The following is a 15915-nucleotide window of genomic DNA, read 5'->3' on the forward strand; positions in this document are numbered from 1 at the left end:
ACAGGTGAGACACTGTGTACTTCTCTCACTGTTACCCCTACACCTACTCTGACCTACAGGTGAGACACTGTGTACCTCTCTCACTTCTTCACCTACACCTACACTGACCTACAGGTGAGACACTGTGTACTTCTCTCACTGTTACACCTACACTGACCTACAGGTGAGACACTGTGTACTTCTCTCACTGTTACCCCTACACCTACTCTGACCTACAGGTGAGACACTGTGTACTTCTCTCACTTCTTCACCTACACCTACACTGACCTACAGGTGGGACAATGTGTACTTCTACCACTGTTACACCTACACCTACACTGACCTAAAGGTGAGACACTGTGTACTTCTCTCAATGCTTCACCTACACCTAGACTGACCTACAGGTGGGACAATGTGTACTTCTACCACTGTTACCCCTACACCTACACTGACCTACAGGTGAGACACTGTGTACTTCTCTCACTGTTACCCCTACACCTACTCTGACCTACAGCTGAGACACTGTGTACTTCTCTCACTTCTTCACCTACACCTACACTGACCTACAGCTGAGACACTGTGTACCTCTCTCACTGTTACCCCTACACCTACACTGACCTACAGGTGAGACACTGTGTACTTCTCTCACTGCTTCACCTACACCTACACTGACCTACAAGTGAGACACTGTGTACTTCTCCCACTGTTACCCCTACACCTACACTGACCTACAGGTGAGACACTGTGTACTTTTCTCACTTCTTCACCTACACCTACACTGACCTACAAGTGAGACACTGTGTACTTCTCCCACTGTTACCCCTACACCTACACTGACCTACAGGTGAGACACTGTGTACTTTTCTCACTTCTTCACCTACACCTACACTGACCTACGGGTGAGAAACTGTCTAGATCTCTCACTGCTGCACCTACACCATTGAGATTTCCCAAACAAAACATTTTGTTCTATGCCCTGAATGTTTTCAATTTTTTATGCAAGCCTTGTCCTTTCCCTAGTCCAGACATTATGCAACCAGTTCCCTAGTCCAGACATTATGCAAACAGTTCCATCATTGGCACTATCTTTGAAGCTAACCATCCTGCAAGGACAGGTTTTTGTTTGAGCTCAGCAATATCTGTTGTATGTGTTAATTTTGGATTTGTTTTATCAATACAGATAGAGCATAGAAAGTGTAAGTTTGATTTACACCTGTAATTATGTGTGTACATGGAATAGTTACATTCAACCTTTACCCTTTTGTCACAGGACTATCTACTGGAGGTGAGTAACGATCCCATCAAGTCCCGAATCTGTAAACAACGGGTCCTGTGTCGGACCCTGGCCGGAAACCTTGTGTATGTCCTCACCATCACATCACCCTCACAAAACCCAGAAGACATCAAGGTAATAGTCTTGACAAATGTTTTCTGAGCATCTTAAGGAGTATATTTCTTATTTCATTGAATACATCTCTGCTTGCTCTAAATATTTCAAAACTTGTGAAATAAATGCACCCTAAGTGAGTAAGATTTCGAGGTGTTAAACAACAAATGAAACTCAGCTGTAGAATAGGAACTCAAAGAGGCTTTTGTGGTAACTTATCCCCTATCTTGAGTGCCTCAGTGGAAGCCTATCTGATTGTAGAGTTTGAGAAAGAGTGAGTGAATGAATGCTGTTTTATGCTGTCAAATTACAGCAGCGTATAAATAATTGTGTCCTGAACAGACAAACCAGTGGTTAATATTGTGATCAACATGCCACATCATCTGTTTACAATGACTTTCAATCAACTAAGTCATCATAACTATGCCTGACCAATCCAATTTAGTTGCCTCGTACAGACACGTGGATGATGGGGAACATTTCTATCCCCAAATACCCACATTGATAAAGATTTTTGGTTGATTTTCGGGCCACTGTGCAAAAACAACATTCAAAATATATTCTACCTATTCCAGCACAAGAAAGCAGTGGTTGTGACATCTCGGGTACATCCAGGAGAAAGTAACTCTAGCTGGATGATGAAGGGCTTCCTTGATTACCTCACTGGCAACTCTGCTGATGCCAAGGTAAGACACAGCCGTTTTCTTTCAGCACCCTACAGATGTCTGTGTGTTTTCATTTAATTGGGTTCCTTGGAGAGAAAGTCATCAATGGCTAACAACATGTTTATAGATTTGTTTTGATGCCACTATATTCGTCTTCATGATGCACATCTAACCTTTGTCATTGTTTGTTTGTTTGAAAAATTATCTGTAACAAACACTTGTGTGTATTGCAGCTGTTGCGTGATACATTCATCTTCAAGATAGTGCCAATGTTGAACCCTGATGGTGTGATAGTGGGCAACTATCGCTGTTCCTTGGCTGGGAGGGACCTCAACCGGAACTACAAGACGGTGCTCAAAGACTCTTACCCCTCTGTGTGGCACACCAAGAACATGATCAGAAGGTGGGTATTCGTCTTCTTAGAAAATTCATTGCTTAATATACTTGTGAATACAGATTATGACTTTTCACGGACCAGTAGAGTTCAGTTGACTATGACTTGTCACGGACCAGTGAAGTTTAGATGACTGCGACTTGTCACGGGCCAGTGGAGTTCAGATGACTAGGACTTGTCACAGGCCAGTAGAGTTCAGATGACTATGACTTGTTCACAGGCCATCAGAGTTTAGATGACTATGACTTGTCACAGGCCAGTGGAGTTCAGATGACTATGACTTGTTCACAGGCCATCAGAGTTTAGATGACTATGACTTGTCACAGGCCAGTGGAGTTCAGATGACTACGACTTGTCACAGGCCAGTACAGTTCAGATGACTACGACTTGTCACAGGCCAGTAGAGTTCAGATGACTACGACTTGTCATGGACCAGTGGAGTTCAGATGACTAGGACTGGTCACAGGCCAGTGGAGTTCAGATGACTATGACTTGTCACAGGCCAGTAGAGTTCAGATGACTACGACTTGTCACAGGCCAGTGGAGTTCAGATGACTATGACTTGTCACAGGCCAGTAGAGTTCAGATGATTACGACTTGTCACAGGCCAGTAGAGTTCAGATGATTACGACTTGTCACAGGCCAGTGGAGTTCAGATGACTACGACTTGTTCACAGGCCATCAGAGTTCAGATGACTACGACTTGTCACAGGCCAGTAGAGTTCAGATGACTAAGACTTGTTCACAGGCCAGTGGAGTTCAGATGACTACGACTTGTCATAGGCCAGTAGAGTTCAGATGGCTACGACTTGTCGGAGGCTAGTGGAGTTTAGATGACTTTGACTTGTCATTGACCAGTGGAGTTTAGATGACTACGACTTGTCACAGGCCAGTGGAGTTTAGATGACTACGACTTGTCATGGACCAGTGGAGTTCAGATGACTACGACTTGTCACAGGCCAGTGGAGTTCAGATGACTATCATGGAGCATATTTGGGTTCAGATATCTGTAACCTTTAGTGTATGTAGCTTTTGTCAAAATGTTTATCTTTTTGAATACTGATTAGGATGACTCATAGTTTACAGTTTTGCCCATTCTGCTTGCAGGTTGCTGCAAGAAAGGGAGATAATAGTGTACTGTGATCTTCATGGACACAGCAGGAAGCAGAACGTCTTCATCTATGGCTGTGAGAACCGACACAACCCGGGTCGCAGACTCCGGGAGAGGATATTCCCCTGCATGCTCAGCAAGAACGCTCCAGACAAAGTTAGTACAGGAATTCTGATGGGGAAAAAGATCATGATGATGTTGAAAATATAGTTTCATGCAAGGTTCATATCATGCATGGAATGCACATGTGCAGATGCCACAACATTAAGACACTCAATCTTTCTGCCTTTATGGGTAACCTTATCAGTTACAATGTTTTACAGTGTAAGGTTGGAAAGGTGGAATAGCCTAGAGGTTAAAATGTTTAATGATTTACCATGTGCAGGATACAGTGAATAATGCCATGCCATGAGTGCGTATTGAGTGAGTTGTGTTTTATGTCGCTTTGAACAATACTGGTATTTCAGTTGTTTCACGGCATCAACATAATCAGTGTTGGAAATTAAGGTCATGGGGTTCTTGAAGTGTTCTATAGTACTGGAATCTAGGACACCCTGAATATTAATTTTTATGACAGGGCTATGACAAGGACCCCTTCACTTTCATGTTTAACTGAGTTAATGTGAAGGCAAAAGCCAAAAATGGTGTTGATGCTATGACCTGTGTGGGTCAGGAGGTTACAGTGTATGACCTAGCATGTTGCATGTCATCATGGATCATTGTTTATGCTATCAGCCAATAGTCTAATCTTGTTCAGACACTGTTGTTTACATGTAAGTTGGCAAGATACAGATATTGCTGTCTGTTGAATAAAACAACATTAACGCCTCCTTACTCAAAGAGAGTTGAGGTGTTGAATCTGAATAAGAATATGTGGGCAAATGTTGTGAGCTATATTGTGCGGGTGATGCCATGTTGTCATTGATTGGCCTGTTTGTATTTCAGTTCAGTTTCAACTGCTGCAAGTTCAAGGTCCAGAAGAGCAAGGAGGGGACAGGGAGGATTGTGATGTGGAACATGGGCATCATGAACAGCTACACACTCGAGGTGAGGGGTGGGGAGGTGCATCATGAACAGCTACACTAGAGGTGAGGGGTGGGGAGGTGCATCATGAACAGCTACACACTAGAGGGGTGGGGAGGTGCATCATGAGCAGCTACACATTAGAGTGAGGGGTGGGGGGTGCATCATGAATAGCTACACACTAGAGGGGTGGGGAGGTGCATCATGAGCAGCTACACACTAGAGGTGAGGAGTGGGAGGTGCATCATGAATAGCTACACACTAGAAGTGAGGGGTGGGGAGGTGCATCATGAACAGCTACACTAGAGGTGAGGGGTGGGGAGGTGCATCATGAACAGCTACACACTAGAGGTGAGGGGTGGGAGGTGCATCATGAACAGCTACACACTAGAGGGGTGGGGAGGTGCATCATGAGCAGCTACACATTAGAGTGAGGGGTGGGAGGTGCATCATGAATAGCTACACACTAGAGGGGTGGGGAGGTGCATCATGAGCAGCTACACACTAGAGGTGAGGGGTGGGAGGTGCATCATGAATAGCTACACACTAGAAGTGAGGGGTGGGAGGTGCATCATGAATAGCTATACACTAGAGGGGTGGGGAGGTGCATCATGAACAGCTACACACTAGAGGGGAGGTGCATCATGAATAGCGACACACTAGAGGGGTGGGAGGTGCATCATGAACAGCTACACACTAGAGGTGAGGGGTGGGGAGGTGCATCATGAATAGCGACACACTAGAGGGGTGGGAGGTGCATCATGAATAGCTACACACTAGAAGTGAGGGGTGGGAGGTGCATCATGAATAGCTACACACTAGAGGGGTGGGGAGGTGCATCATGAGCAGCTACACACTAGAGGGGAGGTGCATCATGAATAGCGACACACTAGAGGGGTGGGAGGTGCATCATGAACAGCTACACACTAGAGGTGAGGGGTGGGGAGGTGCATCATGAACAACTACACTAGAGGTGGGGATGGGGAGGTGCATCATGAATAGCTACACACTAGAGGTGAGGGGTGGGAGGTGCATCATGAACAGCTACACACTAGTGGGGAGGTGCATCATGAACATCTGGTTATTAGTGGTGAGGGGCAGGGAAGTGCATCATGAACAGCTACACTAGAGGCCCTGTAGTAACAAGTGTCCCCAGCACCCTTTAGCAACCTGTAACAGGCAACTCAACTGGGGATTCCAGGTTACAATTGCTCTCTGCAACCTATGCAGGTTGTAAGAGGTGACTTAATAGATCTGGTGGTCAGGCTCAGTGACTTGTTTGATGGCACTCATTGGATTTATTGTTTTCTATATTCTGTAATAATGGAATGAAAGATTGATAAGCATTTTTTAGGGTTTTGATATTTACACACTCCATCATAGATTATCATAGTGGGATATATGTATCATGATATGGTTCCCATCCTGAGGTGAGTGTATATGTATCACAACACACCCAGTGACTAGACCACAAACATGAATTTCTTCACTCTACAGTACCGGGTAATTTTAACTCTTAACTTGTTTTTTTTCAGGCAACATTTGCTGGCTCTACAATGGGCAAGAAGAAAGGCTTCCATTTCACCATGGCTGACTATGAGTCTATGGGCTACCATTTCTGTGATACTCTGCTGGACTTCTGTGATCCTGACAATACCAAAGTAGGTGCCTTTCACAGAATCTCAAGTAGCCTCCAGTGGCTTGCAGTGTTGGTGCTGAAAATGTTGACATTTTTTTGCATCATCTTTTGACATTAATGTGGCTGCATGTTATGATGAATGACGAAGATTGAATGAAAAGTGTACCCATTAATTGTAATGTTTGGGTGTATGTGCGTTCGTGCGCGTGTGTGTGTGCGTGCATATATCACTTTGTAAACCCTTTCATACATCTTTTGAGACTCCAAACAAATATTATCAGAATGGAATTTATCCTTCTTCGAAGATAGTAATAGAGTTTTCTCAATATCTAGTATATGTTAGAAAGATGAATTTCTTGCTTATCTTTTATCAGTCTGTCTTGTGAGAAAATGTGCCTTCCTTAGGGACTTGTCATTTATTATATGTTGTTGGGTAGGGGGAAGTGGAGATGTTTGAAATAGTGATCAAGTATGTCAATCGGGAAGGTTGCAGATGAAGGAGACACATTGGTAAATCTCAACCCCTAGATGACAGGTCCCCAGAAGTATTTGTTGTATGTATAAACCATGTACATCAGCTTATTCACACTGCAGATGTGTGCACTGTGGAATATTTTCACATGTAATATTGTGTTATCATCATGTTCATGTTATTCATCTTCATGAAATTGTTCCCAATGAACTTGCCCCAATGTGGCTGAGATATGGCCAGTGGTATGTAATATTGTAACTCCCTATTCCCCAGTAAGAATCTTGGGTAAGAAATGGCCTGTTGGTTGGATGGTCACAGTATCTGCATAAATGATTCGTAGGGATTGAGTGTCCACAAACACTCATTTTCAGCTGTAATATCCTTGATACTGTCACAGTAGGGCTCTGACGGGTCTTCGGGGTCAGGGCTATGTGGACTTGAGTACCCGACCAGGGGTCTTCAGGCTCAGGGTTTGGTGGACAGGAGTACCCGACCAGGGGTCTTCAGGGTCAGAGTTAGGTGGACACGAGTACCCATCCAGGAGTCTTTGGGGTCAGAGTTAGGTGGACGGGAGTACCCGACCAGGGGTCTTCGGGGTCAGAGTTAGGTGGACAGGAGTACCCGACCAGGGGTCTTTGGGGTCAGAGTTAGGTGGACAGGAGTACCCGACCAGGGGTCTTTGGGGTCAGAGTTAGGTGGACAGGAGTACCCAACCACAGGTCTTCAGGGTCAGAGTAAGGTGGACAGGAGTACCCGACCAGGGGTCTTCAGGGTCAGAGCTAGGTGGACATGAGATCCAAACCAGGGGTCTTCGGGGTCAGAGTTAGGTGGACAGGAGTACCCGACCAGGGGTCTTCGGGGTCAGAGCTAGGTGGACATGAGATCCCGACCAGGGGTCTTCTGGGTCAAAGTTAGGTGGACATGAGTACCTGACCAGGGGTCTTCGGGGTCAGGGTTTGGTGGACTCGAGCACTCGACCAGGAGAGAAAACTCCAATATTCTCTTCACTAACATATGTGTAACATGGAAGAGAAATGGTATTGTATTTAGATTTTTTATGATTTCGTTGATGCCAAGTGCGGCATGTTGGTTACTCTAGTCGTTTTGAGACACACTCAAGTCCATATTTACCCCAACGGATATTCCTGATATCTGATATTGTTTCATTGTGTCTAACAATATCATGGCATTTATTTTCATCTGTACCATTGAATGCGAGGAGTTATAACATGATATTAATGGTAATAGTAAGTCTTTCTTGCTGTCTTCCTCCTTCACCTCCTAAATCACTTGACACAATTATTTTCCCAATTTCTGCATACCTCATTTCAAATTACATACACCTGGATTCATTTCAAATTTTTGTCTCATTTCTAAGCCATGAAAAACACCTTTCTGCATGGAATGAATTGTATGACTTTATGATTCAGTTAGGTATGTTGTCCCCATGTTAAAAACAACTTGCATTGTGCTGACACTGTTAGCTTGTGATGCAATATGTATCAGGGGCAAAAACATATCTGGATCTGTCTCTAATTATTATTATGGTAATTATTATGAAATGTAATACATGGGGGACACTTTAAACAATCAAACAAACATTTTGAAACATCAAACATTTAAAACTTGTAACAGTATGCTATCCATAAATTATCTCTACTTTGAAACAGTAATATGTTGTCTTAAGATGAGGCTGTCTCCAGAGAAAGGTGCAGTGGATTTGAAACTACCAGTGATGAAAAATGAAATATATCTCTGATTTCACATACTTTTAAAAATTTAGTTTTGAAATTATCTAGAATTATTCTGAAGCATGATCATTTTCAAGATAATGTATGTACAATGTGTGAAGCCCATTTCTGGTGTCCCCCACTGTGGTATTGCTGGAATATTGCTAAAATCGGCATAAGACCATACTCACTCACTCACTCCAGCTGTTCACAATGCATGCTACATACCTGGTATGTACTATCAAAATATATAATATCACATAATTTTCCACAAACACATGTATTCTGTATTCTATGCTATACCACTCAAGTCTTCTGATAGGGGACTATGAAGATCAGGGTTAGACTTGGCATTTAGCAACCCATGCTTGTCGTAACACGGGATGGGGCGGTAAGGCTAGCTGACTTTAATGATGCATGTGATCATATCCCAATTTCGTTGATCAATGTTAATGATGTCAATCGCTGGATTGTCTTGTCCATGCTCAATTATTGTATACACCACTGTCATCATAGCTGGAATATTGCTGAGTGCGGTGTTAAACAACAACAACTAAAATCTGAAAGTATTCCTATCATTTATGATACACTCAACTCATTATTTATTATATATGTAAATAGTAATAATATGTAATGAATTTGTGAGACCCTTTTCATTTTTGTTTGAATTACCTGTGGGATTGTATCTCAGTAACAACTGAAGAAAATTGACATTTAGATTACTTGTATTTCATCTTACATCTTCATCTTTGTCACTTATTATTTCAATGTATCATTTTTATCCTATCATTTATATGTAAGACTCAGATCCATGGTGAGCCTCAGATTCATGGTAGATTCTCAGATATGTACCTTGTATCAAATTGTCCACAGATTATTTTTTATTTGAGTTTGTTATTTATCACCGCACTCAGCAATATTCCAGCTTTATGATGGTGGGCTGTAAATAATCAAGTCTGGACTAGACAATCCAGTGATCGATATTATGTCCAATGATTCACACATTGCACTCAACCAAGTCATCCCCACCATTCTGTTGCTGGTTGTAAGAGGCAACTGTATTGGATGGCCAGGACTCTGTGACTTGTGTCATTGTGCCCCAAAAACCTGGGACGTTGCTCATATTATCAACCTCTGGTTTGTCTGATCCAGACTCAAGTATAGACAGGCAACTGGGATATAGCTGGATGTTTCTAATCCTATGGACATGAAGTTTTATATATTTTGGACAAGAATTACACCAACTTATAGGATTTGAGATCACCATAATTCTGAGTCTTATATATATATATATTTGCACGTGTGCATTATTTGTAGACAGAATGTTGTGGCTGCATCTATTGGTTAATCATTTAAATTTGATAAAGAATGGATTTTGTTTACGTATTCCTGTTTTCATATCCTGTTTCCTGATATGCTAAAATATGAAGGCATTAAGTTATCAGAAATAATGATTTGCTTTTGTTCATTGTCCTATAATGGCAGTTTGCCCCATCACATTACCTTGGCTGACCGGTAGACATTTTCACTGCATCCTCACGTTATCTGAATTTGTAATACGCTGAGCATGATAATTCTGTGTTTACTGTATTATAGTAAGGTGAAAGTGATGATATTTACAGTGATTGTAGTGTCTCATCTTTTGATGAATGCCTTTATTTAAGATTTGAATTGATTAAAAAATGATATTTTGAAATTAGTTCTTGTATCATAGTGGTTGTTCTTATTTTGTAGGAAAAAACAATCTGCTACCATAGATATATAATATATATACCATGAGCAATTCGATTTCTTTTCTGTTCATTAAGTTCATTATTGCTAGAAGAAAATAACAATTGACACCAGCTACTGGCTTGTCACAAACATAATCAATCACACAATTAGTCCCTTTGTTGTGCACTTTGGAGCCTGAAGCTGATGATGTATTTTTCAGTGTGGCAACATTCTTCTTGACTTGGAGGAGAGACTGAGATTGGAGATCATGACAAAGATGGAGAAGGAGGGACTCACTCCTGGAGATGTGGATCTCTCAGACTTCTCCTCAGACATGGAATCAAGGTAAAACACTGGCTAAAATGTAGCCATTAGCTTGAATATTGACACATGCCCTGAGATTTCATCAGTGGTCAGGAAGTAGAGGCTTTCCGTTGGTTTAAAACTGATGATCAAAATATTATTTGTTAGGAACATTTTTTAAAAAATAATCGCTTGATTAAATTGTCCAGTGGTTAGTAACATGAGCAAAGAATCTTACTATTTTGTTTTGCTGATTCCATCTGACGGGTTCAGGGATTTATCTATGATTCAAAACTAAGTGACCTTGACAGGTAAATTGGAAAAATATAGAAATATTTTTTTCAAAATTTGGAAATTTTTGAGAAATTATTTATTTTCTTAAATTAGGAGATATTTTAACATTGCATTCAACATATTAAATGCAATAGCAACCGGAGAAGATCCAGGTTAGAGTAGGTCTTCAGCAACCCAGGCTTGCCATGACAGATGACAATGCAACTAACAGGATCGGCTGGTCAGGCTCACTGACTTGGTTGATGCATGTCATCTTATCCCATTTGTGTAGGTCAATGCTCATGATGTAAATCACTGGATTGTCTGGTCTAAATTCAATTGTCTACACACCGCCATCATATGGCTGGAATATTTCTGAGTGCGGCTTTAAACAACGAACAAATGCAAAAGTGTAAAAAAAGTACTAAAGCATCATTGATCCTCTTTATTGGTCCTGTTATCAGTAAAATTCAAGTCACGTCAACCAAACCAATAAATTAGTTATAAAAGCATGCATTGGAAAATTTTAATTCCAGTTTGAAAATTTCTACTGGTATTTGTTTAGTATTGGCTTCAGAGCAGATCTAGAGGCATCTTTGATGTTATATTTTATGACCATCATGCCCTAAATGAGGTTTTACAACACAGAGGAGGTAGGACAGCCTGTATAGTAATCTATGTGGTTACACTTTTATTCTTGTATTAGAGCTGACTAATGAGGATCAGATGGTTCAAATGTGTGGCCTGGCCAATTGTGTGTCATTGTGCACTAATAGCATGGTTTGTTGCTCATATGCTTGACTACTAGTGATGGTGGTTCTGGTGTGTACAGGGTTGTGTATGTTTCAGTGATGGTGGTTCTGTGTCAGTGATGGTGGTTCTGGTGTGTACAGGGTTGTGTATGTTTCAGTGATGGTGGTTCTGGTGTGTACAGCGTTGTGTATGTTTCAGTGATGGTGGTTCTGGTGTGTACAGGGTTATGTATATTTTAGTGATAGTGGTTGTGGTGTGTACAGGGTTGTGTATATTTTAATGATGGTGTTTTTTGTGTACAGGCTTGTGTATGTTTCAGTGATGGTGGTTCTGTTGTGTACAGGCTTGTGTATGTTTCAGTGATGGTGGTTCTGGTGTGTACAGGCTTGTGTATGTTTCAGTGATGGTGGTTCTGGTGTGTACAGGCTTGTGTATGTTTCAGTGATGGTGGTTCTGGTGTGTACAGCGTTGTGTATGTTTCAGTGATGGTGGTTCTGGTGTGTACAGGCTTGTGTATGTTTCAGTGATAGTGGTTCTGGTGTGTACAGTGTTGTGTATGTTTCAGTGATGGTGGTTCTGGTGTGTACAGGCTTGTGTATGTTTCAGTGATAGTGGTTCTGGTGTGTACAGGGTTGTGTATGTTTCAGTGATGGTGGTTCTGGTGTGTACAGGGTTATGTATATTTTAGTGATAGTGGTTGTGGTGTGTACAGGGTTGTGTATATTTTAATGATGGTGTTTTTTGTGTACAGGCTTGTGTATGTTTCAGTGATGGTGGTTCTGGTGTGTACAGGCTTGTGTATGTTTCAGTGATGGTGGTTCTGGTGTGTACAGGCTTGTGTATGTTTCAGTGATAGTGGTTCTGGTGTGTACAGGGTTGTGTATGTTTCAGTGATGGTGGTTCTGATGTGTACAGTGTTGTGTATGTTTCAGTGATAGTGGTTCTGTTGTGTACAGGGTTGTGTATGTTTCAGTGATAGTGGTTCTGGTGTGTACAGGCTTGTGTATGTTTCAGTGATGGTGGTTCTGGTGTGTACGGGCTTGTGTATGTTTCAGTGATGGTGGTTCTGGTGTGTACAGGGTTGTGTATGTTTTAATGATGGTGGTTCTGTGTCAGTGATGGTGGTTCTGGTGTGTACAGGGTTGTGTATGTTTCAGCGATGGTGTTATGGTGTGTACAGGGTTGTGTATGTTTTAGTGATGGTGGTTCTGTGTCAGTGATGGTGGTTCTGGTGTGTACAGTGTTGTGTATGTTTCAGTGATGGTGGTTCTGGTGTGTACAGGGTTGTGTATGTTTCAGTGATGGTGGTTCTGGTGTGTACAGGGTTGTGTATGTTTCAGCGATGGTGTTATGGTGTGTACAGGGTTGTGTATGTTTCAGTGATGGTGTTATGGTGAGTACAGGGTTGTGTATGTTTCAGTGATAGTGGTTCTGTGTCAGTGATGGTGGTTCTGGTGTGTACAGGGTTGTGTATGTTTCAGCGATGGTGTTATGGTGTATACAGGGTTGTGTATGTTTCAGCGATGGTGTTATGGTGTGTACAGGGTTGTGTATGTTTCAGTGATAGTGGTTCTGTGTCAGTGATGGTGGTTCTGGTGTGTACAGGGTTGTGTATGTTTCAGTGATGGTGGTTCTGGTGTGTACAGGGTTATGTATATTTTAGTGATAGTGGTTCTGGTGTGTACAGGCTTGTTTATGTTTCAGTGATGGTGGTTCTGGTGTGTACAGGGTTGTGTTTTTTTCAGTGATGGTGTTCTGGTGTGTACAGGGTTGTGTTTTTTCAGTGATGGTAGTTCTGTTTCAGTGATGTCAGTTCTGGTGTGTACAGGCTTGTGTATGTTTCAGTGATGGTGGTTCTGTTTCAGTGATGTAGGCTCTGGTGTGTACAGGGTTGTGTATGTTTCAGTGATGGTGGTTCTGGTGTGTACAGGGTTGTGTATGTTTCAGTGATGGTGGTTCTGGTGTGTACAGCGTTGTGTATGTTTCAGTGATGGTGGCTCTGTTTCAGTGATGGTGGTTCCGACAGTTCTGTGTCCGATGGCCCTCCGGTACACCTCCAGTTTGCTGCAGCCAGAGTAAGTACACAGAACTTAGCAGAGCAGAGTTGGCCATGAGAGTCCAAAAAAATTACACAATTACCAGTCGTCCAGGATTCCTATATGTAGAGATACTTGACCATGTCAGAAGTAAAAAACTTCCAAATGTAAGAAACATATTGCCAGTGTCTGATAAGTTTCAAATATTTAAAGGTTTTCAGTAACTTTTAAATTGGACATTTCCAGTTGGTCAAAAAGTGCCTTTTCATACTGAACCTTTGACCTGATTTTTTAACCTTTGGGCTGTTATACCACAACCCTGCTGGTGGGTTTCACTACAGGTGTAACCCTTGACAACCTGTACTACTTTGGGCTTTCCTATACTGACACTACAAGGACAGTGAAAACCCTGGCTTCTAGAAACACTTTAGGTATTTATATCAGCGTCGGAATTTATTGTATGTGATGTTGTTTTTTTTAATTTCCAGATGAAGAAAGAGCTAGAAGCAGTAGTATGTTTTCTTGTCGTAAACATATTTATAAGGGTTTAGAATTTCTGAAGTTTTGTCTTAGATTAATATCTGGTAGAAATGTATCTGTTTGCTTCAACAGATCATTAACATGTTTAACAGGTAGAATGCTTGTGAGATGACGAGAGTTGTATAAAACATAGGAGACATTTAATAGATTGAAATGGTTTCCCAGTTGTCTGCATCTTCCCGAGGCGTGTGTCCACTAGCCTATATCAAAGCCTAGTTCCTACCCTTGCCACATCAAGGTCTCTTTTCTAGGCTTGACGTGTCAACAAAGACAGGCAGCGGTAAATCTCTTTTATATGAAGGTGTACCAGTCTTGGATTTTGTGAAACGTTGTCTGATTGGACTATCGATATGTGCATTAGTCCAATCATATTGAGCATAGAAAAGTGGGCTTGATGTGGCCTGGGTGGAAACAAGACTTTGATAGAAAGGCTAGTGGACGCTCTTGCCTCCAGAAGATGAGTTGTCTAAGGTGTCACAGAGTTGTGTCCCTTTGATGCCAGGATCCACTGGTCATGGGTTTGAATCCCAGATTCTCCCCAGTTGTGAACCTTGGCTTACCAGCAATCATTCATAGTGGAGCTTACTAAGTGGTAAATGTCTGTGTCCTTTGTAACTTTGGGGCTTAAACCAAACTCGACTCTTTCCTCCTATTTAAAATAATGGCTATTTGATTTTAGTGGATATAATGGCTATTTTATTTCAGTGTAGTATCTAGATTGTACCATCATTTAGGTATGACTTTTTCTGCAACGTGATACCTCTTCAATAGAGGTCATGTCCGCGGAACTTTCTTATCAGCTTGGAAATATCTAAGCTCATGATACTAGTAAGCAAAGCTTTCAGAACAATGTATCTGATATCATGGCAATATGACATTAATATTGGATGTTATTGGTTGTGGGTCCTGGTTATTGAGAGCATGTGTTGACGCTATTGACAGAGTCGCGGGAAGTCCCATCACTTTCACCTGCCCAAGTGTGGCAACAGTGGGCGTGGCCTCTGCAGTTGTTTCAATCACACCGCGGTGGTAGATACAGTTTGCTGCTGTTGCACCTGTTTGCTGTGTCTGTATAACTATATTGGTTGTTTCCAGTAGATAAAGCTTCAGATAAAATGATAAGCATGTACCATAAAGAGGTATTTAAAGTGGACCCTGTATTTGAATCATGGCTATGGGTGGGGAGACTTGTGATAGAAGTACGGTTTTGGGTATGACATGGCAGAACTGTAATTGTAGGTGTGGTTGTGGTAGTACTGAGACGTTGGAAAAACTGTAGCTGTTGGTGAGATATGTGCTATAACAATTGCTGTGGGGGAGATTTGGTAGAGCTACAGTTGTTGGTGAGATATATGTTAGACCTGTAGCTGTGGGGAGGATTTATGGTAGATATGTACGTAATGTAGCTTGGGGTGAGACTTGTGGTAGATATGTAGCTGTGGGTGAGACTTGTGGTAGATATGTAGCTATGGGTGAGTCTTGCGGGACAACTGTAGCTGTGGGTGAGACTTGAGGTAGATCTGTAGCTGTGGGTGAGACTTGAGGTAGATCTGTAGCTGTGGGTGAGTCTTGCGGTACAACTGTAGCTGTGGGTGAGACTTGAGGTAGATCTGTAGCTGTGGGTGAGTCTTGCAGTACAGCTGTAGCTGTGGGTGAGACTTGAGGTAGATCTGTAGCTGTGGGTGAGTCTTGCGGTACAACTGTAGCTGTGGGTGAGACTTGCGGTAGATCTGTAGCTGTGGATGAGACTTGCAGTAGAACTGTAGCTTGGGGTGAGACTTGAGGTATATATGTAGCTGTGGGTGAAACTTGTGGTAGACCTGTAGCTGTGGGGAAGATTTATGGTAGATATGTAGCTTGGGGTGAGACTTGCGGTAGATCTGTAGCTGTGGGTGAG

At 42.1% G+C, this 15915-nt stretch overlaps 1 protein-coding gene across 16 annotated transcripts in view; it reads left to right on the forward strand.

The window, feature by feature from the left end:
• The window catches only part of LOC139462460 (cytosolic carboxypeptidase 2-like), a 104506-nt gene that overhangs the window by 44740 nt on the left and 43851 nt on the right, over positions 1-15915 (forward strand). For 13 of the 16 annotated variants that reach the window (XM_071244194.1, XM_071244193.1, XM_071244208.1 and 10 more), the window contains 9 exons: positions 1250-1387; positions 1942-2052; positions 2265-2434; positions 3533-3692; positions 4482-4583; positions 6095-6220; positions 10334-10458; positions 13451-13517; positions 13967-13990. In XM_071244194.1, the coding sequence (XP_071100295.1) occupies positions 1250-1387; positions 1942-2052; positions 2265-2434; positions 3533-3692; positions 4482-4583; positions 6095-6220; positions 10334-10458; positions 13451-13517; positions 13967-13990 (1023 nt within the window). The remainder of the gene's footprint in view (positions 1-1249; positions 1388-1941; positions 2053-2264; positions 2435-3532; positions 3693-4481; positions 4584-6094; positions 6221-10333; positions 10459-13450; positions 13518-13966; positions 13991-15915) is intronic. The other 3 variants (XM_071244196.1, XM_071244209.1, XM_071244197.1) reach the window with 2 other exon arrangements.

The sequence above is a fragment of the Haliotis cracherodii genome, unplaced genomic scaffold (genome assembly GCF_022045235.1).
Source record: "Haliotis cracherodii isolate W230 unplaced genomic scaffold, xgHalCrac1.p SCAF_15, whole genome shotgun sequence".
In the NCBI taxonomy this organism is placed as follows: domain Eukaryota; kingdom Metazoa; phylum Mollusca; class Gastropoda; order Lepetellida; family Haliotidae; genus Haliotis; species Haliotis cracherodii.